General features: G+C 45.0%; 1 protein-coding gene across 1 annotated transcript in view; it reads right to left on the reverse strand.

Annotated features, from left to right (window-relative positions):
- Positions 1-25630, reverse strand: part of LOC309550280 (maltase-glucoamylase-like) — a gene marked incomplete at its 5' end in the record, with an annotated part of 526737 nt that overhangs the window by 334386 nt on the left and 166721 nt on the right. Inside the window, one exon of the mRNA XM_082250685.1 lies at positions 8901-9055. Coding sequence (XP_082106811.1) covers positions 8901-9055 — 155 coding nt within the window. The remainder of the gene's footprint in view (positions 1-8900; positions 9056-25630) is intronic.

The raw sequence follows: 25630 nt of genomic DNA on the forward strand, positions 1-25630 counted from the left end.
TACAGCCATACCAATAGCATGACTGTAATTTGCCCTGTGTAAGTACTTGTGGCACTTTAGACAAGCCAAGACTTTCACCGCAGTGAACAATGTGCTTTATGGCAGGTAATATACCAAATCTGTAATTGAATAAACTTCAACATTCAGCACAGAGATGCCTAAATAAGGCATTTTATACATGGATAATTGGAGAACAGAGCCGCTCAGTCCAACCTGGTGCTGGTAAGACCCGTCATCCGGATAAAGTGCAAAGGAAGTAGTGGAACCGCACTCAGGTAGATGAAAGCAATGGAGATACTTTTATTCTTCAAATCATAAATGGACAGACAGTGCAAGGAACAGGTAATCCAAGGTTAACGCGTTTCACGGCACACACGGCCGCTTACTCATAACCTGAGTGCGGTTCCACTACTTCCTTTGCATTTTATACATGCCCATAGCTATTATTTTCTCCCTGACAATGCCTAAATATACTAGGGCCATTCTTTCTCGCTCTATCTAGAAGCTCTCTAAATACCCCAGTTTCTGGCTAAAAGGCTTAAAGTGGAGTTCCACCCATTTTTGGAACTTTAGATCTATGTAATCCCCTTTAAAACGGCTTTTACCAATGGAAACTTTTTTTTTTTTTGCTAGTTAATACTCTCATTGAGTTGTATTGTATGATGAGGCGGGGCGGAGGCGGGACAGAGAACGGCCTTAATACATTCATACAATACAACTCAATGAGAGGAAGCGGGGCGGAGGCGGGGCGGAGGCGGGGCAGAGAACAGCCTTAATACATTGCATACAATACAACTCAATGAGAGGAGGCGGGGCGGAGGCGGGGCAGAGAACAGCCTTAATACATTGCATACAATACAACTCAATGAGAGGAGGCGGACGGAGGCGGGGCAGAGAACAGCCTTAATACATTGCATACAATACAACTCAATGAGAGGAGGCGGGGCAGAGGCGGGGCAGAGAAAAGCCTTAATACATTGCATACAATACAACTCAATGAGATGAGGCGGGGCGGAGGCGGGGCAGGCACGGCTCAGTACAGTTCAGCTACTGCGAGATTTCTGGAATAGAATACATCCCAGCAGACACTGCGAATCGCCGAATGACGTCATCGCCGATCGGACCCGGAAGTGAGGAGAGGAGGAATAAAGCAGAAATTAAGGTATTTACTAGCAAAAAAAAAAAAGTTTCCATTGGTAAAAGCCGTTTTAAAGGGGATTACATAGATCTATGTATTCCAACCTATTAAAAATGGGTGGAACTCTGCTTTAAAGTGGTACTAAACTCTTTGCTTTTATTTTTACCTGCAGGTAAGCTTATAATAATGTTTGAGAGCTTTGCACATTATTTCTGGTAGGTCAGTAATACAGAAATACATAAACTCTGAATCCATGGTCATCCTTCCAGTGTAAATAAATAGTGCTTTATGTAACTTGCGTTCTTGCTTTCCCAGAGTACTGACACTTTAATCCCATGGTTATGAGTTTTGTTGGGAGAGGAAATTTGCATATTTAGGACTCAGCAGTATAAAAAATGTATTTGTAGAGGGGGATTGGCCACAGCCGAAGAAGATGGCCACATAAGCAGACGGCTATATACACCCACAGCTTACCTGAGCTAATTGCGATGCTTCTGGGCACCAACAACTGGCACTTTCAGCTGCCAGAGGGGTGAGGCACCCATGGACGTTTTATTCCGTAAGAGGAAGGACTGATCCCTGCCTGGAATGATGTTAGACTTTTTTATGCAGCACGAGTCAAGATGCCGCCTGGAGCTCATCCAGCTTTGCATTCACATGGCACAGTCACTCCCTGCAGGATGTGGAAACCTTACAAGCGGACCTGAACAAAATAACGGGGTGGGCAACTACATGGCAAATGAGGTTTAATGTTGTAAAATGTAAAGTAATGCACTTGGGGGCCAGAAACCAGAAAGCAAGCTACTCACTAGGGGGGGGGGGGGGTAACCTCTGGGTGAGTCTAGGATGGAAAAGGACTTGGGAGTACTGGTAGACAACAAGCTTGGCAGTGGCATGCAATGCCAAGCCGCTGCAAGCAAAGCCAACAGAATACTGAGATGTATAAAAAAGGGGATTCACTCCAGAAATAAAGAGATTATTCTCCCGCTCTACAAGACTCTGGTTCGGCCACATCTGGAGTATGCTGTCCAGTTCTGGGCACCGGTCCTCAGGAAGGATGTGCTGGAACTGGAGAAAGTCCAGAGAAGGGCAACAAAAATAATTAGGGGAATGTAGGACATCAGCTATGAGGAAAGACTACAAGCACTGAACTTATTCTCTCTGGAGAAGAGACGATTGAGGGGGGATATGATATCAATGTACAAATACTGTACTGGCGACCCTAGCATAAGGAACAAACTATTCAGAGAAAGGAGATACAATAAGACACGTGGCCACTCACTAAAACTAGAGGAAAGGCGGTTTAACCTTAAAGTGCATAAGGGGTTCTTCACTGTAAGAGTGGTAAGGATGTGGAATTCTCTTCCACAAGCAGTGGTATCAGCAGGGAGCATTGATAGTTTCAAAAAACTATTAGATGGACACCTTAAAGACCACAACATACAGGGGTATACAATGTACGGTTAAAAGCAAACACACACACACACATCATAGGTTGAACTGGATGGACTGATGTCTTTTTTCAACCTCACTAACTATGTAACTATGTAACAATCCCACGGCACCACTCTGCTGAAAATGGCACACTCATACACAGAAGGGATCATTCTCCTGGGCTTCCTCTACTAATAACCAACCAGTCCTAAACACCACGCTGAAAGATATTTTGGTGTCATTGCATTGCACTATCCGCTCAGATATCATGTCTCAGGCTCGGCAGTTTAAATCTGACCTTAGAGATGTAGGAGATAGGGTGAAAGACATCAAAGAAAAAAATGGGGGAATTTGCATCAACCTTTAACAAGCTGGTCAACTTGCACAATAAACAAGATGAGGATATGGCCTGCTTCAAATCAAAGCTGGCAGATCTGGAGGACAGATCCAGGAGGAATAATGTTAAAATACGGGGAATACCCAAATCAGTCAAACCACCTGAGCAGAAAGCTAATTTTGGTAAGATCCTACAAGAGGCTATATCAGATGCGCCTTTGGAGGAATTGATAGATGACCGCATGCATAGGCTACCTAAGCAGAAGCATATCCCGACTCCTTTACCCAAAGACACAATTGCCAGCATCCATTATTTTCACATCAAAGAGAAGCTGGTGGCTGTTGCCAGAGAAACTGATCATCTTCCAGCCTGACTTCAGGTACTCTCAATCTTTGTCAAAGGAGTGGCACTTCCTGAAGAACGACCTGCCTATTCCAGGCTCACCGCACTTGTGACCCTCAGGAACTTCAGGTAAATCTAATGACTGAGCCCCAGTGAACTACTGACTGCACAACATTGGATCTGGCCCACTTATGGCGCTTTTCCACTGCATGGAACCGTACCGGCTCGGTACGCTTTTGTGCTTTTCCACTGCGGTACCGCATGGTATAGTGTCGGAACGGTTCGGTACGGTACGGTATAGGTTTGCTTTTCCACTGCATGGAACCGAACGGTACGGTACGGCTCTGAAAAAACAGTACCTACTCGATTGTGGTTCCAACAGGTACCAAACTGGTACCATATCCCACAATCCTTTGCATGCAGTCACTACTAGCCACTGATTGGTCAGAGAATCACACCCACCCCGTTGTTATCCCACCCACTTAACTTTAGTACTACTTTAGTGGAAAAGCAAACCTATACCGTACCGTACCGAAACCGTTCCGACACTATACCATTCGGTACCGCAGTGGAAAAGCAAACCGGGCCAAGCAGGGCCGAGTAGAGCCGAGCCGGTACGAGCCGGTACTTGCAGTGGAAAAGTGCCATTAGTGTAACCATTGAACACCGTTTTTCTTGGCACCCTTTATTCAGCAGTTTTTGATCCACCCATATTTCGAAAAGGAATCAAATTTATTTTTTTTTCTATTTTGCTGGACTTTACAACAGCATTTTGCTCTCTCTGCCCATTCCTAGTATCCTAGACTTATCTCTCCATCGCCATACAGTACAAACTTTGCTTCAATCTGGTCCATTTACTCCCTCTGCCGACCGCATTACAGAGCTACGCCTGCCATTATTTCTAGCCTTGACTCCAACACTGGGTCAAGAATTTCTTCCAGACGCTTCTTTTTTTTAGATTGGTAAAGCTTACATGGCTAAATACTCCATAAGATCCATGAGGAACTTGACCCCGCTTCCACAGAACTGAGCGAATCCTGTAACATGCATTTCAAACTATCCTCTATGAACGTAAAGGGTCTTAACAGTCCCGCCAAATGCCACATTGAAAGAATCACTCAGACTTAAGTGTGATGTACTAAGTCTGCAGGAGACTCACTTTAAGGTACAAAATCCACCTAAAATTCCTGCATAAGAGCTACCTGTACTTTTTCTGCTCCAATGCACCCTCTAAAAAAGGGGAGTCTTAGTAGCAGTTGAAGACACCATCACCTTCCAACTTGAACTAACAACTTCTGACTCACAAGGTTGCTACTTTGTGCTAGTGTGTACGAATAATGCCACCAAGTACACTATCATAAATGTATACCTCCCTAATGTGAAAACTGTCTCCACTCTGAGAAAAATCTGGAAGAAAGTGCAACCACTATGTAAAGGACATGTCATCCTCTGTGGAGACTTTAATGTTGTACCCTGAAAATTGATGGATACCTCTGACCGGCTCCACAACCACTCCAACAGAGCAACTCTAGCTCACTTTCTTAACACTTCCCTGTTGTATGACGTATGGCGGTGTCAGCATGCAACAGAAAAGGACTACACCTGCTTTTTACATGCCCACCATACATACTCATGTATAGATCTATTTATGGTGGACACATTTTTGCTTCAAAATGTTAGCAGATCTGATATAGATTGCATTACATGGTGGGACCGTGCTCCGGTGTCTATCACAGTGGGAGGGACCCCAGTGAAGACGAGGGCTAACAGGTGGCAAAATTATGTCTTATTGATGTCACATCCTTAAAATAAGCTAAAAATACAAGAAGTACTTATGGAATTCTTTAAAATGAACGCCCTCTCCACTGGAGACCCTTTCATCTTGTGGAACTAACATGGCCTTTATTCAAGGCCATTTGTTTAAAATGAGCTCAACTGCTCGGAGGCACAAAACACGAAAGCTTGATAGCCATCACCTTTGAATAAAACATCTAGAACCAGTGGCGTAGCGTGGGGGGTGCAGGGGGGGCCGGCCGCAACATCTGGGGGGGCGCATTCCCACAGTGTCACTCTGTCTGACACAGTGTCACACGCTGTCTGCAGTTGCCGCCATGTTTAGGCTGGGAGATGTCCAGCGGGCGCCCTATGGATGAAAATGGCGGGGCGGGGCGGAGCTGGACTGTGCCTCACCTGTCCATTGGCATAGGGTGGAGTGGTGCTGCGGCGCATGTGGAAATGTTGCAAGCCAATCCCCGCCTGTGCCGCCTCTCCTCACAATCGGCCACATGTTCAGAAGAGCTCAGTCAGCTCAGCGAGTGAATCAGCAGCCTGGCACTGTCACAGAGTCAGTAATCATTCATCTATCTATCTTTCCCTGTTGTCGTGACACTCAGCCAGCCATTGTGAAAGGTGAGGTGAGACCGTTCGGGGGGGGGCAGCCTGGACTGGAGTGGAGAACCCAGTAGTGTAGTGGGCAGTGCAGCGTAGTGGGCAGTGTAGTAGGAAGTGTAGTGCAGTGGGCAATGTAGTGTAGTGGGCAGTGTAGTGTAGTGGGCAGTGCAGCGTAGTGGGCAGTGTAGCGTAGTGGGTAGTGTAGTGTAGTGGGCAGTGTAGTGTAGTGTAGTGTAGTGGGCAATGTAGTGGACAGTGTAGTGTAGTGGACAGTGTAGTGTAGTGGGCAGTGTAGTGTAGTGGGCAGTGTAGTGTAGTGGGCAGTGTAGTGCAGTGGGCAGTGTATCGTAGTGTAGTGGGTAGTGCAGTGGGCAGTGTAGTGTAGTGGAAAGTGTAGTGTAGTGGGCAGTGTAGTGGACAGTGTAGTGTAGTGCAGTGGGCAGTGTAGTGGGAAGTGTAATGCAGTGGGCAGTGTAGTGTAGTGGATAGTGTAGTGGTCAGGTAGGAATCAGGTAGGTCAGTGTAAGGGTCAGTGTCCTGAACAGGTAGGTCAGTATAGAGGTCAGTGTAGTGGCCAGTATAGGAATCAGGTAGGTTAGCATAGTGGACAGGTAGGTCAGTATAGGAATCAGGCTGGTCAGTACTATAGTAGGAAGAGACTCAGGGAGTGCTAAAAGTCTGCAGGTTAGGGGGCGCAAATTACTTCCCTTGCTCCGGGCGCTGACAACCCACGCTACGCCACTGTCTAGAACAGGCACATAAGCAGAACCCATCATCCTCTTTACTCTCACAACTACAAGAACTCAGACACAGCTCTCTTTTGTTATCCCAGCATCACAATAGAGTTAAACATATGCAATCTAATTGGTATCATCACGGCAACAAAGCTGACAAACATCTTGCACAACAACTGCAGGATAAAAGGGTTAAGCAGAAAATTCCAATTTCATCCCTCTACTGGTAAAAAAACTGATCTTCAAGAAACTGGGGATGCTTTCACTGTGTACTATGGATCCTTGTACAATCTCCAACAGGATTCCTCATTCCCACAAAGAATATTCCAACATTTTCGGACTCGGTCTGCCTCCCTAAATTTAAATCAGAGGCGCTGAGTAAGCCTAATCAGCCTTTTAGTACTAAAAAAATCATGGATGTCATTTACCCTCCCATACAATAAATTCCCTAGGCCAAATGGGTTCTCATCAGAGTATTATCAGCTGTTTCAAATCATATTGTTCCCACATATGGAGTCAGTGTTCAGTGCTGCCGTGTCGAGGGCCTCCTTCCCCTCTGAAATGTTGGATGCAACTATTATCACCTTGCCCAACCCTTAATGCAGACCTAAAGATCTATGCCAAACTCATAGCTAACAGGCTTTTCAGTTATCTGCTGTCACTAGTAAGACCTGACCAGGTGGGATTGTGCCAAGATGCCAGCCTCCTGACACCACTAGATGCATTATTAATCTAATGCATTATGCCAAACTGGAACTTTGGATGCAGAGAAAACCTTTGGAAGAGTCCATTGGGGCTATCTTTTACAGGTTTTACAAAAGTTTGGATTGCATGGGGAAATTTTCTCATCAATCTTGGCATTATACACAACCCCGTCAGCCCATGTATACACTGAAGGCTATTCTCTAAGAGCTTTTGAATTACCAATGGTACAAGGCAGGTGTGTCTGCTTTCCTGCTTATATTTGCGCTGGTAAAGGAAACCCTTGCGGAAAGATAAGATCTCATCCCCTTATCAAAGGGATGACGGGTAAAGGAGATCCCCATGTGATTACGGTTTTCACTGATGATATTATACTGACTCTGGCTGACCTGGCACCTTCCTTTTCTGCAGTACAGGAACTGTTATCAATAATTAACTCTGTATCATTTTATATGGTGAACAAATCCAAATCTAACATTCTGGGTCTTCATAGTTATACCTGTACAGATGAAAGTTCTCCTCCAGGCCACACTCCCATACCTCGTCCCTCCCATATCTGGGAATAACCCTAACCACACCCACACCTAACCTATATAAAGCTAACTATCTGCCGGTACAAACAGCTATCCAACAGGACTTAGCTAAAATGCAAAAACAGTATTTATATCATGGGCAGGCAACCTCAACGCATTCAAAATGTTAATCCTTCCCAAACTCTTGTATGTGTTTAGAGTGCACCTTATACAAGTTCCACCAGCCTTTTTGTAGAGATACGCTGAATAATAACAAAGTACTAATGGATTAACAGGAAGGCACGCTGTGCCCATTCGATTTTAATAAAGCATAGGAGGGTGGGGGAATGGGTCTACCTGACATATATGACTATTATATAGCCACTTTACTAGACCCCTTTCGTTTCCGGGTCCAGAACCCATGCTCAATCCACTGGTGTTCACTGGAAAGGGAATGGGTAGGTACAGAAAGTTTGTGGACACTACTACTGGAAAGCGCTCTCCCACAAACTCATGCAATTAAGCCTCCAAACCCTGTAATTTCAGCATTGTTGGTGGCATGGCAATACTTCCTTCACTACAGTTCTGAGAGTGAGCAAGCCCAAAAGACAGATTTACAATTTAAAGTGTTTAAATTCCTCTTACCAGATACAGTAGAGCTGCGCGATTAATCGTATGAAAATCGCGATCTCGATTCACCCCCCCTGATGATCTAAACCTGACATATGCTCGATTCCACAGAGAGAACAGCTGTAGAAAAAAAAAAAAAAGCCTCCCGCAAACGCCTATCAGCATTAAGTCTCCCAGTAACTATAAACAAAATGATTACATTGTATCTTTTCCTCCCCTCTGCCAGGGAGAAAGGAAGTTTAACCTCTTAAAGACTAGACCTTTTTCTGACACTTGTTGCTTGCAAGTTAAAACCAGGTTTTTTTGCTAGAAAAGTACTTAGAACCCCCAAACATTTTATATATTTTTTTAGCAGAGACCCTACAGAATAAAATGGCGATTGTTGTAATATTTTATGTCACACTGTATTTGCGCAGCAGTTGAAACGCAATTAATAGACTTTAATGAATAAAAAAAAAAAACGTAACAGTAAAGTTATCCCAATTTTTTTTTGTTACACAGAGAATCGTGATCTTTATTCCAAGCTAAAAAATCGTGATTCTCATTTTGGCCAGAATTGTGCAGCTCTAAGATACAGTACTCACAGAATTGATAAACAACACAAACTGTCAGATCTACTTCATAACAACAAACGTACTCCCTTTGGAAGGCTGTCATCCCAAAGTTTTTGAAAGACTTACTCATGGAGTAGTGGCCTCACCACAGTCTCTCCTCTAGTGTGAGCTTTGTAGAACAAAGTGTAAAGGTATGGTAGCAGGGTGTAGCGAATGTTTAAGTAATGTCTTGATGAGTTCACAAGAAGAGAATCAGCACCATAAGAAGCAGGGTCTTGTGGCTGAAATAACAGTAGATAACCAAAATTAACTTCATTATAAAATCCAAAATCATAATACAAATAAAGCAAATTGACACATACAATATGGAATACAGTGCTTAGTAGAGTAATGAGAATAAAAATACAGGTAAAAAAACTTTTTACTGCTTGCCAAGGATTGCGGTAAAGAATAGGTACAAAATCTTAGTGGTTAAAACAAAGTAATATAAATGAACAGTTACAAATAAAAAGTAACAGCTGTCTAGTATTACAAATTGATAGGGAGCAATACAGCCAGGTCCTTAACCACTTTACCGCTGAGTACCGTAGTACTACTGTGGCAAAGTGGCTCTTGTAGGTCTGACGACGTAGACCTACGTCGCCAGACTCCTCCCCTGTAGGCGGTGCTCACACGCCGCCGGAGGCGCGCTCCCGCTGTTTTCATTCACAGCGGGAGTCGGGCCAGGGGAGGAGCGGCGGCGATCGCCGCTGCTCTGCCCCGATCGTCGGGGAATCCAGTTTGGAGATCCGCCCGCCTGTGTAAACAGAGCGGGCGGATCTCCTCAGTGACAGGGAGTGACAGATCGGATTGTTCAGTGTTCTGTCCCTGTCCCTGTCACCTCCCCCCCCCCCATATGTTAGTAAGCACCAGGCATACATTAACCCCTCCCTCTCCAATAAAATTAACCCCTTCCCTGCCAGTGTCATTTTTACAGTAACAGTGCATATATATAGCACTGATTACTGAAGTAATGTCACTGGTACCCCCAAAAGTGTCAAAAATATCAGTCATGGGTCAGATCTGTCCGCCGCAATGTCGCAGTCCCGCAAAAAAAAAATCGCAGATCGCCGCCATTACTCGTTAAAAAAAACCACCAAAAATGACAGAAATCTTTCCCTTAGTTAGTAAACGCAATAACTTTTGCGCAAACCAATCAAAATGCGCTTATCGTGATTTTTTTTAACAAACATGGGTAGCAGAAAACAAATTGGCCAAAAATTTAAAAAAAAATTGGTTTTTACATTTTTTTTGTGGGGAATTTCATATAAAAAAATTTAAAAAATATTGTTATTTTTTCAAAATAAACGCTCTTTTTTTGTTTATAGCGCAAAAAGTAAAAATCGCACAGGTCATCAAATACCACCAAAAGAAAGCTCTGTTTGTGGGAAAAAAAGGACGTAAATTTCGTTCGGGTACGGCATCGCACGACCGCTCAATTGTCAGTTAAATTCGCACAGCGCGGAATCGCAAAAAGTGGCCCAGACGTAAGACAGCAAAATCCTCCAGTGGTAAAGTGGTTAATGTGGTATAAAACCTAAAACCAAAAATGGAAAATGTTGTAGCTTACCAATCATTAGATATAATGGCTGTATTTGTTTTTAGGCTTTTTTTCCCTCTGTTTTCACCTAGTGATTTGGCCAGTAACACACCTCTTGTATTATACAGATGCCACTCCGGATAAAGGAGCACAGGGGACAGCACCTTTGGACAGCAGTAACTCCTGCTGCTTACTCTAGCTTACAATTTTCAATCAGTTACAGCAAATATTTTTTCTTCTTTTGAGATAAAAGTTTTAAATAAATAAATAAAATCTGATCATTTTAAGCAGTGTTGAATGGTCTATCTCATCCCTGAAACTGCAAGAGAGCTTTTCTGCTGAAAAGCATCAGGCTTACTAGCTGGATCACCAAAAAACGCCTAAAAAAAAAAAAAAAACACAAATACAGCCATCACATCTTAGAATTGGTAAGCTAAAATATGTTTGCCACTTTTATATACACTCACCGGCCACTTTATTAGGTACACCTGTTCAATTACTTGGTAACACAAATTGCTAATCAGCCAATCACATGGCAGCAACTCAATGCATTTAGACATCTAGACGTAGTGAAGATGACTTGCTGAAGTTCAAACCGAGCATCACAATAAGGAAGAAAGGGGATTTAAGTGACTTTGAATGTGGCATGGTTGTTGGTGCCAGACAAAAACTGCTGATCTACTGGGATTTTCAGGCACAACCATCTCTTGCGTTTACAGTGAATGTTCCGAAAAAAAAAAAACTATCCAGTGAGTGGCAGTTGTGTCAACAAAAATGCCTTGTTGATGTCAGAGGAGAATGGGCAGACTGGTTTGAAATGATAGAAAGGCAACAGTAACTCATAGGTGAACAGAAAAGCCAAACACCACATGTGAAACGAAGCAAGATTGAAGCACTGCAGCAAGGAGGCACCGGTAAGAAGTTCATCTGAAGTCTAGCAGATTGTTGCTCGAAAGTCAAGACATGCATGGCTTTACAATTTAAAGCCACACAGATCAGGGAAGATGTCTTCTGATTGTCTGTGCCACTTATCATGAGACCGGTCTCAAGGTTGCAGCTCTGGCACTTTGGGTAAAACCCAGAATTGGAGAGAAGCAGTTCTGCATCCCCGGAGGAGAAAAGTCTGACATGAAAAAAAAAAAAAGAGAGCGTTTTTTCTACAAACAAGTGCCATATATATACACTGTATATATATATATATATATATTTACATAAAAAGTACAGTAAAACTGCAGGAAAGGGCACTGGGGGGCAAACTAATGTGATTTTATTTTATTTTGAATGGTATCAGTGTGTTTGGTGTGTTTTTACATTTGAATTTGCCGCCGGTTCCACCCCCCTGCGAACGTCACGTCGCAGGAGATGGAAGCCGGGGCACGGAGATGATCGGGAGGAAGAACCGCCGCTAGACACCGCCGGACACATCACTGGATCCCGGTGACAAGGTAAGAAACCTCTTTTACAGGATCCAGCGATGCTTCTGGCGGTACCCCGAGTGTGGCTCGGGGTACCGCTTTTGGCTCTGAAATTTAACCCCCGAGCCACGCTCGGGAATACCGCTAGGAAGGTTAATTATGTTGAGGTCAGGAGATTGCGAAGGCCATGGCAAAACCTTCAGTTTACGCCTCTTGATGTAATCCCCCATGGATTTCAAGATGTGTTTAGGGACATTATCCATTTGTAGAAGCCATCCTCTCTTTAACTTCAGCTATTTCACAGATGGCATCAAGTTACCATCCAAAATTTGCTTAAATTTTATTGAATACATTTTTCCTTCTACTCGTGAGATGTTCCCTGTGCCACTGGCTGCAATACAACCCCAAAGCATGATTGATCCACCCCCATGCTTAACAGTTAGACAGAGGTCCTTTTCATTAAATTCTGTGCCCCTTCTTCTCCAAACGTACCTTTGCTCATTTCGGCCAAAAAGAGAAATTTTAACCTCATCGGTCCACAGAACTTGTTTCCAAAATGCATCAGGCTTGTCTATATGTTCATTTGCAAAGTTCAAACGCTGATTTTTGTGGTGAGGACGTAGAAGAGGTTTTCTTCTGATGACTCTTTCATGAAGACCATATTTGTACAAGTATCTCTTTATAGTGGAATAGTGTACCACAACTCCAGTGTCTGCCAGATCTTTCTGGAGGGATCGTGCAGTCAAACGTGGGTTTTGAATTGTTTTTCTCACAATCCTGCGAGCTGTTCTGTCTGATATTTTTCTTGGTCTTCCAGATCTTGCTTTAACTTCCACTGTTCCTGATGACTGTCATTTCTTAATTACATTACATTACATTCCAAACAGGGGATATTTGCTTTGCTATCTTCTTATAGCCTTCTCCAGCTTTGTGAGCGTCAACTATTTTCAGTTTCAGTTTTCTAGACAACTGCTTAGAAGATCCCATGGTGCTGATTGTTGGGGCAAGGTCAGATGAGTCTGGGCATTTAAAACCTTTGAGATTGACATCACCTGGTCTTCCCAGACAATCATTGAGAACAATCCATGACACTGGCAGGTCTCAGCCTTGCCAAGGGGGCAGTGCATGCTATAAATGAAAGTGTCAATGATGGAAATAAAATCAAACTTTTGTTGACATATTATAAGAATGTCTAATCTGTAATTTGATGCCTTTTGGATTTTTCCATCTTTCCTTGGCTTCTTTATGCACATTAATGCAAATTTTTACCTGGGGTGCCCAAACTTTCGATCCCCACTGTATATATATATATATATATATATATATATATATATATATATATATATACACTATATTACCAAAAGTATTGGGGCGCCTGCCTTTACACGCACATGGACTTTGATGGCATTCTAGTCTTAGTTATTAGGGTTCAATATTTAGTTGGCCCACCCTTTGCAGCTATAACAGCTTTAACTCTTCTGGAAAGGCTGTCCACAAGGTTTAGGAGTGTCTATGGAAATATTGGCCATTCTTCTAGAAGTGCAATTGTGAGGTCAGGCACTAATGTGGATGAGAAGCCCTGGCAAGCAAACTACGCTCTAAATCATCCCACAGGTGTTCCCACAGGTTGAGGTCAGGATTCTGTGGAGGCCAGTCAAGTTCCTTCACCCCAAACTCGCTCAGGAAACAGGTTGTAGCACCTTATGCCCAAAACTGGAATCATGGGAGTCTTGAACATCATTAACCTAGGATGCCTCAGACAGGACATAAAAAAATGGGCATAGGCCTCAAGACACTCTTGTCCATGTGTAACACTAGAAAGGGTTTTTACAGGATAAAGCAGCCAACTCAGAGACCCTTCTTAAAGAGGTGATAGCCACAGCAAAGTATACCTTATGGGTAATAACAGAAAAGGGAATGTCCCCGATAGGCCCCAAGAGCAACTTTTGAGGAGCCAAGAGAACTGGCTTAGGATTCCAATGGGATACAAGGAAATGAACAGAGAGAGAGATGTGAATTACCCCCAAAATGAACACCTTTCGTTTTGGGACCACAAAACTAAGAGAAAAAGGCCAAAGGTCCCTGAAACAGAATGGCCAAGGCTGTGATTTGTCCCTTAATGGTACTCAAGGCCAGTTTCTGGGACAGGATATGTCCCATGGAGTACTTTCCAGGATGAAAGTTCCTACACCAAGAAAAGTAGGCCCTGCAGAAGTTAACTTCCTAGCCTTCAAGAGGATAGGGATCAATAAATCTGAAAGGCCTCTGCCCTAAGCACCATGGCTTCATCAGCCATGTAGTTTAAGCCAGCATCCAAGAAGCAGAATGATTTGGAAGATTTTACAGATTGTCTGGCAGGAGAGTGAGATTGAGTCAGAATACCATGTCCTTCAGAGCCAATTTGGTGCAATGAGAATCCCCAAGATTCCCCAAGATCCCCCTTTCTCGATCCTGCCAGTTAAGGGAGACTCTAGAGGGGCATAAAAGCATAGATCAGATTACACTGACCCACCAAGCCATTTACTCAGTAGCATAGGGCTGAAAACAAAAATTCCAGCTGACCATGAACAGAGGGATCCATAAGGATGTAACTAGAGTTCTGGGCCATACTCCCAGACCAGACAGATATAATCTGGTAGACTGCCAAAATCACAGCTGCAGGTTGCATGGAAGGACCCATGAAGGCAAAGATAGCCTTAGGGATGCCCGTCAATCTTTTAGCCACTGGGTCTTTAAAACACTGGGTTATCTTTCACAAGGGCATCAAGGATTTTGTTAGCATATGAAAGAGCTGAATCCACTACAGAAATAGCCCATATAGCTTGTTTGTTTTTGTTTTTTTTCTAATAAACTATTTGTATATAGTTTTGTTGACCACCTGCATGTCCCCTTTAAATGTAATTTGAAGTTTATGCAGGAAGTGTATTGAAACACGGTCCAGCTAGGGGGCGCCACGTCATGAATAAGCTGGTCTATCAGTGAAACATGTAGATACTTTGATCTACTGCTCCAGACGCCTTTGATTATGCGGGTCATTATTTTCACCATTTTGGGAGCGTGCCACAGGAGCAGCCATGATAAAAGCAGTAGGAGATACAATGTGGAGCAGTGACTACACATTCGGTTTAAGGCATTGTGGGTTTGCATTCATGATATATTCTGATTGAGATGGCAGTGACATACTGAAGACATATGAAAGAAGGAGACTCGGATATACCAGGGACCAGCAACCAGGTTTGATTTGGCTGTGACTACTCCCACTCAGACTGAGCTATATAGGATTGGCTCTTTACACTCAGACTGTTGGGTTTATGATGGAGTGTAGACTTTGAATTCAGACCCATACACTACATGCTTTAGCCTATCAATCTGAGTGGTCATCCTGCTGAATTCTCTGTATTTTGCCTATTAGTGCCGTACCCTGCTGCAACTATTCAATTGCTCTGACATAATTCCTCCTTTGCCGTTTATCTGCTGCTCTCTGTGTCCCTGCTGCTCTGACTCATATATACTGCTCATTGGCCATGTAACGACACCCCAAATATAACAGGGGTTACAGTCGTCTAGGATAATCCGCTCCCGAACACCAGGACAGCTATCGACCACTCCAATCCGCCATACATGAAGCCCATCATTAATTCCCCCCCAAGTACGAGACAAGGCTCTGTAGTGAGGTTCGATCAAGAGTAACTCTCTCTCTTTTATTGAAAGAAACACAGCATTTATATATACTTTGAGAATACCACATGAACAATGACTGTGTAATTACCTCCCTTAGTAGACAGCCAGGTGAGCTCATTAACATGCTTATCAATAGTCTCAGACCCAATTAACATACTGTCCTATTTTAGACAAAAGCACATTCTTTAGGAGGGGCTGCTGGAAACAATCCCCCCCCCTCTCTCTGCAGCTAATACACATGGATTAGCAGACACTGTGTCTCTCCTATTTCCTGGACGCCCAAATTAGGCGTTGTACTTCCTGTGCCTTACAGTGTACAGGAATAAGGTAGATCTCCATATTTCCTGAGAGATATGGGTAATGCATATACTGTCCCATTTTAAATAGTCCAAACCATATTCTCAATGTACACCACCCTCCCGGTCACCCTGCATCCATAAAAGATGCAGGGTGACTTAAACATAAGAAAGCCACACAAGGCTGGACATGGTGTCTCCTAGCCTCTTTAAAGAAATTTGGGGTCCACAACCCTCATGCCCAAAGTGACTCCTGTCACAGGCTACTTATGTGGTTATTACTTGTCAATTAACTCAAATCAGATGGACAACTGTTGTCTAGCAGCCCAGTCCATTGTTTGGACCAGTGCTTCTCAACCTTTTCCCAGTCTGGGCAGACTTGAAAAGTATTTTCAGTCTTGAGGCACCCCTGTCCAAGGTTCAGTTCACATTACGGTATACCGTGGAAGATTAATGCTCTGCTCTTTAGGGGTGCCAATAATTCTTAATGGTACCCAACACATTGGAAAACATGGGGTGCTTTTGGTGCGACATAATTAAAAGAAAAGGGTCAGGGACTTTCCCTGCATTTCTGCGGGTAGGGAAGCCCACTGAAATGAATGGGCTGCCCTACACGCAGCGCGCTGCCATGCAGATGTGAACCAAGGGCTTTTTCACATGTCAGGTTGGAGGAATGGTAAAATCACATGCTTTTTATTGCTATTTATCATCTTATTAATGGTCCACCCATTTAAAGGGGTCTGCGCTGGTTCAACTATTTTATATTTTTATATTGTACTGTATGTGGGGACACTACTGAACTAGCTGCGTACCTCTGGTGTTCCATCCATATATATATCTATCTTCATTTTTCCTCTCCCGTCCTTCATTTCTCGTTTGGTGGCGCATAGATATTAACTTATTAAAACCACATGCTTGAGCTGTTTTTATCATTCCCAACCTATCCCCTATTAGCTGCAGAGGCAGCAGATGGGGGTGTACATATGCTGTGGCTGCAGCTGGGTGAATGGGGCTGTACTGCAACTACCCCACAAGTGTGTATTGCACGGTTGCGTGTAGTGATGCTGCATTTACAGGCTTAAAACACGTGGTGAGGAGGTACCATATTGCCTCCTAACCGCCTGCCAAATGCCTCTGAAAAGCAATCTAAAATATATTGTTTTTCATAGGAGCAGTAACCCTTGTTGCTATCACAAAAAAAAGCTCTAAAAAAAGCATTTCTGATGGTACAGGAATAGGTGGTGTCAGGATTAAAAGTAACATACATACACACACACACACACACACATACATACGCACACATGCATATGAACACACACACATACACAAACACATCTACACACACACACACATACAGACACATGTACAGTATATATGCACACATACAGACACAGAGAGACACATGTGTACACCTAGGGATCGACCAATATCAGTTTTTCGTTGCCGATACCGATATTTTGGCCATTGCATATCAATATGGGCCAGGTATGGGCCGATATTTTGAACATTTAAAGTATTGCAAAATAAACACAATTTTCGTCACAAATCTGTTACTGAACACTGATAGGAAACTGATAGGAAAACCACACTTGCAGGGACATCAGTTTCACATCATCTGATTGTGAATGATGCATAAACTGCTGCAGTAGTGCACTCACACACTGCAATCATTTTAAATCACTACTGCAGTGCAGTCAGTGCAAAGCTGCTAGAAAAAAAGCTAGACAAACAGCTAGACAGTGGATTGTATTCAGCGGACTACCACTGCAGTAGTGCACTCACTGCAATGATTTGAAATCACAACTGCAGTCAGGGAAAATAAACTGCTAGAAAAAAGCTAGACAACAACAAACCGCTAGACAGTGGATTGGAGGAGTCAATGGACTACTGCTGCAGTAGTGCACTGACTGCAATGATTTTAAATCACTAACTGCAGTCAGTGCAAAACTGCTAGAAAAAAAGCTAGACAGTGGGGAGTCATTGGACTACTGCTGCAGTAGTCCACTGACTCCAATCCAATGTCTAGCTGTCTAGCTAGAGAGTGGAATGGATTGGAGTAGAGTGGACACTAGTACTATACTACTACACTTTCAATACTCCCAGTTAGGTAGAACAATATTATAGTGCAGAAAGAATAACATTTCAGCATGTTCACCAGTTAAACGGCTTCTGTTCTTTTCATAAATTGCTGCCACTTCACTAAAAACACGCTCACTTGGTACTGAGGAAGGAGGAGCAGAAAGGTATCTTCTAGCATGAGAAGCAAGTCTTTTGTAGCGTGCCTCATTTTCTTTCCACCACTGAAGAGGATCACTTCTTCTGTCAACTACTGGTTCCTTCAAATAGAGATGAAGTTCATCATCCAGGCTCATTATTGCAGATTCAGAAGAATCCTCCACATGAGGCCCCAATAAAACACTGAACATTGCATCTATTTGACCACGATGAAGTTTCTCTTCTGTCCGTTGTATTTTTGGACATTTTTCTCATTTTGAAGCATCCTGCTCTTCCACATTAGAAACGTGCTCTTCTTGACTTTTTTTTTTCGGAAGGAACCTCCTGCACCTCCTGTTGAATATCTTCTGTCAGCCATTGTTTTGCCTTGGCCAATACATCATCAGAAGAGAAAGGATGGTTCCAAAAGACATGCAAGCACAACATTTTTATTCTCTTCATGCTTCTCAAAATGTTTGGTGAGGCTGTCCCTCATGGCCTGCCTACATGTTTTAGTGCCACATGTGTTGGGTCCTTCATTCTCTTGAAGAAGCTTCAGCACTCTCACACATGGGATGACAGAGGACACAGATTTTTTTTTTTAAAGCCCGTAGCGTGTGAAACACACTCAAAAGACTCCACCCGGTGCATAAAAAAGTGCACACACACAAACGTGAGGAACACAAAAAGTGCACAGTGTGTGCAAAACAAATGGTCTTCCCTCCGAAGAGGTAGGACCCGAACCTCGATCCCCCGGGGCGCAAGGCTCCTGACAGGGATTTAAGGTACTCATGGTCTGTCTGGCCGAAACCAGACTGACCCCATTCTTCAGGGGGACTGCCGAAACAGCCCACCCCGAGTACTAAGTGGGGCTCCCCCGAAGGGAGACCCCATGATAGAGGGCGAACTAAGCCAAAAGGCCATATCCACCCCCTCCCAAGACTCAAGGCTGGGCCGAGGACCCACACCCTACAAGTCGTGCAAAAAAAGAAAACAAAGGTGATAGTGCAGGTGACAAACTACAAAGAAAAAGACACAAACAAACAAATAAGTGGGGGACGGGGAAGTGGGGAAAGTGCTATGGTGCCGTGTGAGGAACCAAGGCAGGCCTTCCAGCCGGAATAAAAAATTCCTCTGGTGCAAGCCAAAAGGCCTATCCCAAGAGGCAGGTGTGAAAAAGGTGTGCATAGTGCAGTGACCAAGGTGCCGAAAAAACTCACAGCGAGCTGCCCCTCACCAGTGAGAAATTAAGGCACCCCTGGGCTGCCACCCCAGGGGCACTTACACTACGGGCTTATTCGGTCTCAGCCCCTGGCCAGACCCGGTGTAGCCCTTACCTACCAGGAGGCTTGGAACGTGAACAGCATTAGGGAGAGCTTGCCTTCAACTGGGGACGAGGCCCTCTATCCAAAGGCCAGGCTCAACCCAGGAGGAAAAAGCCCCCCCTGCCACCATCCAAATTCCTTACCAATTACATCCAGGAGCAATACTAACCGTGGTCGCCCGGCTTTCTCGCTCCCTTCAAACTGATAGGGGCGGACCCATTCTAATCAGGAAGGCAATGGAACCATCCGGCTTTCTCTGGTTTGGCCTACTCCGGTCCTCCAGTTACGCCCAGAGCGCCCCGGTTAACTTCGGCCACCACCGATACTAACCTTCCGGTTCCATACCGACACTGATAAGAACAGATTTTACACTTGATCTTAGCCAAAAGGCCGAGAAGCGATGACAGAGGACACAGATGAGTCATAATGACTCACCTCTAGTGTCACTTCCTCCATGGGGAGGAGGGTTTCAATGACATTGGCTACAATGTCCCAATGATCAGCATTAGGGCAAGAAAATCCTCCATATTCACCTGAATATATGGTAAGAGCTCCAGCATTCTTTGCAGCATGTGAAGTGTTGAGTTCCATCGTGTTGGAACAGTGTTAATTAAGTTGTTTTTGGGTAGGCCAAGGTCTTCCTTAATTCACCTCAGTCGCTGCTTGGCAAGGATTGAATGGTGGAAATGGCCTGCACAACTCTTCAGCATGCTAATTATGTCAAGCAAAGCTCTCTGGTTTAACAGACCTTCATTTACCACAAGTTGTAGTGTGTGTGCCATATGCAACTGAGGTCTGACACTTCAGCAAGTCTCACCATGTTCGCTCCGCTGTCTCAAAGCACAAGCATCACTCGGTCTTTGGTGATTCCCCATTCTTCTAGCATGCCTAGAAACCTTTCTCTAATGTACTCCCCAGTGTGGGATCCTTGCATCACTTTTGTATTCAACACCCAATGCCTTCTTGTCCATCCGCTGTCAATGAAGTGGCATGTAAGACTCATTAGTGATTCTGTTTGTCCTGACCAGCAGTCAGTCGTGAATGAGAGTGAATTGCCGGCATTCTCTGGTTTCAGCATAGCCTTTACTTTCTCAATGACCTTTTGGTGAATCTTTCCCAGCATTTCGGTTCGATTATACTTGTCACTCTCTTTTGTGTACTTTGGCTCAACTATGGACATCAACCGCTTAAATCCAGAGTCAGACACAATTTTAAATGGCTGGTTATCAGTGACCATCATCTCTGTGATTACTCTGTCCAGCAGTTGGGATCTTCCATCCGATTTTAGCCATCTGTTTTTTTTTCTGAAACATATCTGTTATTGTTGCCTGGGATAGTGATGTTTCACCTTGTGATTCATTTTGTTTTTTCTGTGCTGCATGATATAATTTAACATGATGAACTCTTAGATGGGCCCAAAGATTTGACGTATTTTTGGTTTTTGCAGTTATTGATCCTGTGCTTACATTGTTTGTGCATGTGTTGCACACTGCTGCTGCTTTTCCTGGAGATGGAGATGAGAAATAGTCCCAGACCACACTTTTCATTTTTCTATCTGCATCCATCTCCATTAAAATTTGAAAGACACAACTGAAATTGAATATAGGCTTAAAAAAACTGTCTGGCTGACAACCTGTGGTGATGAGTGGCTGGCACCCTTTGGTGGGTGGCTGGCTGGCTGTCACCCTGTGCTAGGTGGGTGGGTGAGTGGCTGGCACCCTGTGGTGGGTGGCTTGCTGGCACCCTGTGGTGGATGGTTGGCTGGCACCCTTTGGTGGGTGGCTGGCTGGCACCCTGTGGTGAGTGGCTGGCTGGCACCCTTTGGTGGCTGGCTGGCACCCTTTGGTGGGTGGGTGGCTGGCACCCTGTGGTGGATGGATGGCTGGCACCCTGTGGTGGGTGGCTGGCTGGCTGGCACCCTTTGGTGGGTGGGTGGCTGGCTGGCACCCTTTGGTGACTGGCTGGCACCCTGTGGTGGGTGGCTGGCTGGCACCATTTGGTGGGTGGGTGGCTGGCTGGCACCCTGTGGTGGATGGCTGGCTGGCACCCTGTGGTGGGTGGCTGGCTGGCACTCTTTGGTGGCTGGCTGGCACCCTGTGGTGGGTGGCGTGCTGGCTGGCACCCTTTGGTGGGTCTCTGAATGGCACCCTGTGGTGGATGGCTGGCTGGCACCCTGTGGTGGGTGGGTGGGTGGGTGGCTGGCTGGCAACCTGTGGTGGATGGGTGGCTGGCTGGCAATCTGTGGTGGGTGGCTGGCTGGCTGGCACCCTTTGGTGGGTGGCTGGCTGGCACCCTGTGGTGGATGGGTGGCTGGCTGGCAACCTGTGATGGGTGGCTGGCTGGCTGGCCCCCTTTGGTGGGTGGCTGGCACCCTGTGTGGTGGGTGGCTGGCTGGTACAAGCCAAGGGCCTGTGGCTGGTTAACTGGTACAGGCAGGGCCTTTGGCTGGCTGGCTGGTACAGGCCTGTGGGTGTGTGGTTGGCTGGCTGGCTGGCACTGGGCAGCTGTGAGTGGGTGGGTGTATGTGGCGGCCGTGTTAAATACACAGTGTGCACTGTACACTCACTGTCCCGAGACTCCCCGACTCCAGACGAGGCTGAGGTAGGCGGCCTAAGAAGGCAGAAGCTGCCCCAGTGCGCAGAGGCGCGTGGTGCAACATACGCAATGACATCACGACAATATCGGCAATATCGGTAACCTCCGGGGCCGATTCCGATATATCGGGGAAAGTGCATATTGGCCCTCGATTTATCGGCCTTGCCGATAATCGGTGGATCCCTAGTACATACACACACATACTCAAGTACAGACACATGTGCACACATGTACACATACACACGTACAGAAATACAGACACATGTGCACACATGTACAGACACACACACATAAACACACACATATGAACACACACACGTATAAAGCCCTTTTAAAACGTTCTAGCACAATACCTTTTTCTTATTCAACCGGGTACTACACTGTAGGGGGAAGCAGAGAGCACAGCACAAACTCCTCCTCCCTTTACTTTCACTTTTGAAGCTGACGGAGCTCCCTCGCTGTGCCGATGTACAGTTCGGCAGGGGATTGGGAGATCGGGCTCAACTGACAGCCTTTCTCTCCCAGGATTCCGCGGCACACCTCAGGAACTCTGGCGGCGCAGCATACTGGTTGAGAAAGGCTGGTTTAGACATTCACTTCTCTGGACTGTGCCTGAATTACTGCTTCACTATATGTATCCAGCAGGTTTAGTGTCCATGACATGCTAATGTATGGCGCGCATCCTCTGACTCAGTTCAATGTCGCAGCATCTTTAGAAAACTGATTACCTATATTTTTGGTGGCCATACTCATTGATCTGTATTTGTTCTATACTTGCTGCACCATTCAAGGAGTCATTTTTGGTCAATTCCATGCACTTTTATTGAATTATTGCTTATTGCTTTACCAACAATTATGATTTGATTTCCTGTGTATGTGAAAGTATGGCATCTGGTGCATCGTGTGGTCTTTTATTTTTATGACAACATTGTCTTTTTTAATGGTGATGGTGGGAAGGTGTTTGGTTTACATAAATTCTCTACATCTTGCATTTGCTTATATTGTATTTACAATAAAACGTAATACTTTTTGCTACACCAATCGTAGGTTGATATGTTTTTGTAACCATTCCCAGGTGGCTCATCAGATATGGTAAAGGATACTCTTTCTATTTGCCCATTTTTCTTCTATGCTGTTTTTTGGCAAGAAGCCCCAATCTTTAGTCTACTGTATATTTAAGAGTGAGTGGGTAGGCTACTAGAGAGTGTTCACCACATCATAATTTATTAGCATTCCCATTTTTTTTTCTAGTCATATGCTAAGGAAACCTTCTTCAATAGGACATTATTGTGCAAAACATTTGGAGGAGATTAAAAAGAATACTCCTCATGAGGCCAGTCACCATACAGGACAGGATCAACCAGCACATGGACCAGAAATGTATTAGCTGGTGAAGGTAAGGGAATTTTAAAGAACAGATACTGGAAATCTTTGGGCCAGCAGACTCAGGCTACTCCCTTGCTAAATAAGCCCCCATTCACACTGGGGCGATGCTACTTCGCACCGCGACCTCCGAGGTCGCGGTGCGAGCAGCGCGCCGCGACCTCGGAGCGGCCGCCACGGACTTCGTAACATTGAAGTCTATGGCGGTCGCCTCCTGGTCGCCCCAAAGAAGCTCCGGACCCTTTTTCTGAGTCGGAGCGACTTGTGTCGCTCCTATCAGAACGGGTCCGCAGCTTCCCTATGGGAGGCGACCTGCGGCGACCTGTGAGGCGACCAGGTCGCCTCACAGGTCGCCCCAGTGTGAACGGGGGCTCAAAGGCTCACAGCTTAGCATTGGTTAATACTAGCAATAGTCTCCTTAAGTTTTCGAAACAAATTTCTGTAGCACAGAGGCGTAACTAGAACCTTCAGGGCCCCGGTGCAGGAAACCATGAAGGGCCCCCTGGACCCCTGGCCAGGGCCCTTCCCTTCAAGCCTGGGACTCTTCCCACTGATCCTGGGGCCCTTTACTCTCATTGCGGGACTCTCGTTGCGGGACCCTTTCACAAGTTCTGCAGTGGGCCACCTTCCTGCCATGTTGGGGCCTCCCCACAGTGGCGGAATGCCAGGGCCCAGTTGCAAGTGTGACCTTTACGATCCTGGAAGTTCACCCACTGGTGTCAGTTGTTTTTATTTTTTTGGTATTTTAATTGTATTATTTTTTATCATTTTATTTTATTTTTTTACAATGTCACTGACTATGACTCTGTCCATTGAGAAAAGGAAGGAGCTGGTAAATTACATATTTACCGACCCCTTCCTGGTTCTCTATTGTGACACATCCCCTGCAACAGCTGGCAGGAGAGGGTAGGGAGCACAGTAGGGGGGGGCAGCACAGTGGGGGGGAGCTCAGTAGGGTTGGGCACAGTAGGGGGGGGACCAGGGGAGCACACAGTGGCCCAGAGACAGCAGAACACAAGTGAACTGGATGGATAGGAGGAGTGGCGGGGGCTGCATACCGAGGAATCAATCTCCTCCATTTTCCCCCTGCAGCTACAGGAGGAAAAAGGAGGGCAGTGATTTCTCTACATGCGGCCCCTGCCGCCCCTCCTATCCAGGTGTACAGGGGAGCTGCACAGGGCCCCCTGGAGCATGGGGCCCGGTTGCGACCGCAGCCCCTGCAACCCCTGTAGTTACACCCCTGCTGTAGCATGCATATGCCTCAGAAGGTGAAGAATCTTTCCCTTGTCTCCTCCTGCTGCACTCTATCTAGCACAAGGGCAAAATTGAACAGTGATTTTTCCGCCACTACTGTATATGATGGCTTCCTTTTGATAGTTGTTAGGGAATTAGTGGGTGCTGCACACGTTCAGTGCAGTGACACCAAGTAAAAAAAAAAAAAAAAACAGCACAACAGTACCACACCATGCACCCCCCCAGTAGGAAACTGACAAAAAAAAAACACCATAAACCCTGCCCTCCTAGAACACCTAAAGACACCCCTAGGTGGGTACACAGCAGTTTTTTCTCAAGTAAAAAAAGGTAAAAAATGGATACCCCGAGATAAATGTTTAAAGGGCTTTTACCCTGTACATTTTTTATGCATTATACTATATTACAGTACATGATCATATATGTATATGTATATATATATATATACTCTTTTATTTATGATGTTACATTATATCATAGGACCACATACTCCTTATTCATTCTATAAACATTATACAATATATATCATTACATACAACTTTTTTTCTTTTCCTTCTTATCTCATTCTGCAGCAGCACTATGGTGTACTTCTAATAACTTTTTATCCCAATGTTACTAACAAGATCATTTACATATATATATTTTTGATAGACATCCCTCTATGCTGCTACATATCTTCATCTTCTTACAAATCGACCTCAGCCCACACTCACCATGTGTGCGGCTCGCTCTGCCTGCCCCGCCGACTTTGTGTGCCCTCAGCTCCCGGTGAGACTTCATGGGGTCACACCCACTCTCCCCTCCAACTACCATCTGAGCCTCATGCAAGTATGGGTATGTATGGGGGTTCGCCCCCTTTTCCCTCTCCCTCTTCTCCAATACATATTATCAGCATTGTGCCAATTTCCTTATATGTTTCCTCTTAGATTTTGTTCATCTGCTCCTGATGAAGTGGCGATTCGGGCCACGAAACGCGTAGAGCTTATGATGTTCTTAATCCTACTACTATATTATTACCACTTGGAATCCCTATTTGCGATACTATGCATACTCCTTAATACTCCATCATATATGGAATCCCACTCTGTTGATCTCTATGCAATTGGACCATGGGACT

The sequence above is a fragment of the Pelophylax lessonae genome (assembly GCF_965119305.1).
Source record: "Pelophylax lessonae genome assembly, chromosome: 3".
Taxonomy (NCBI): Eukaryota; Metazoa; Chordata; class Amphibia; order Anura; family Ranidae; genus Pelophylax; species Pelophylax lessonae.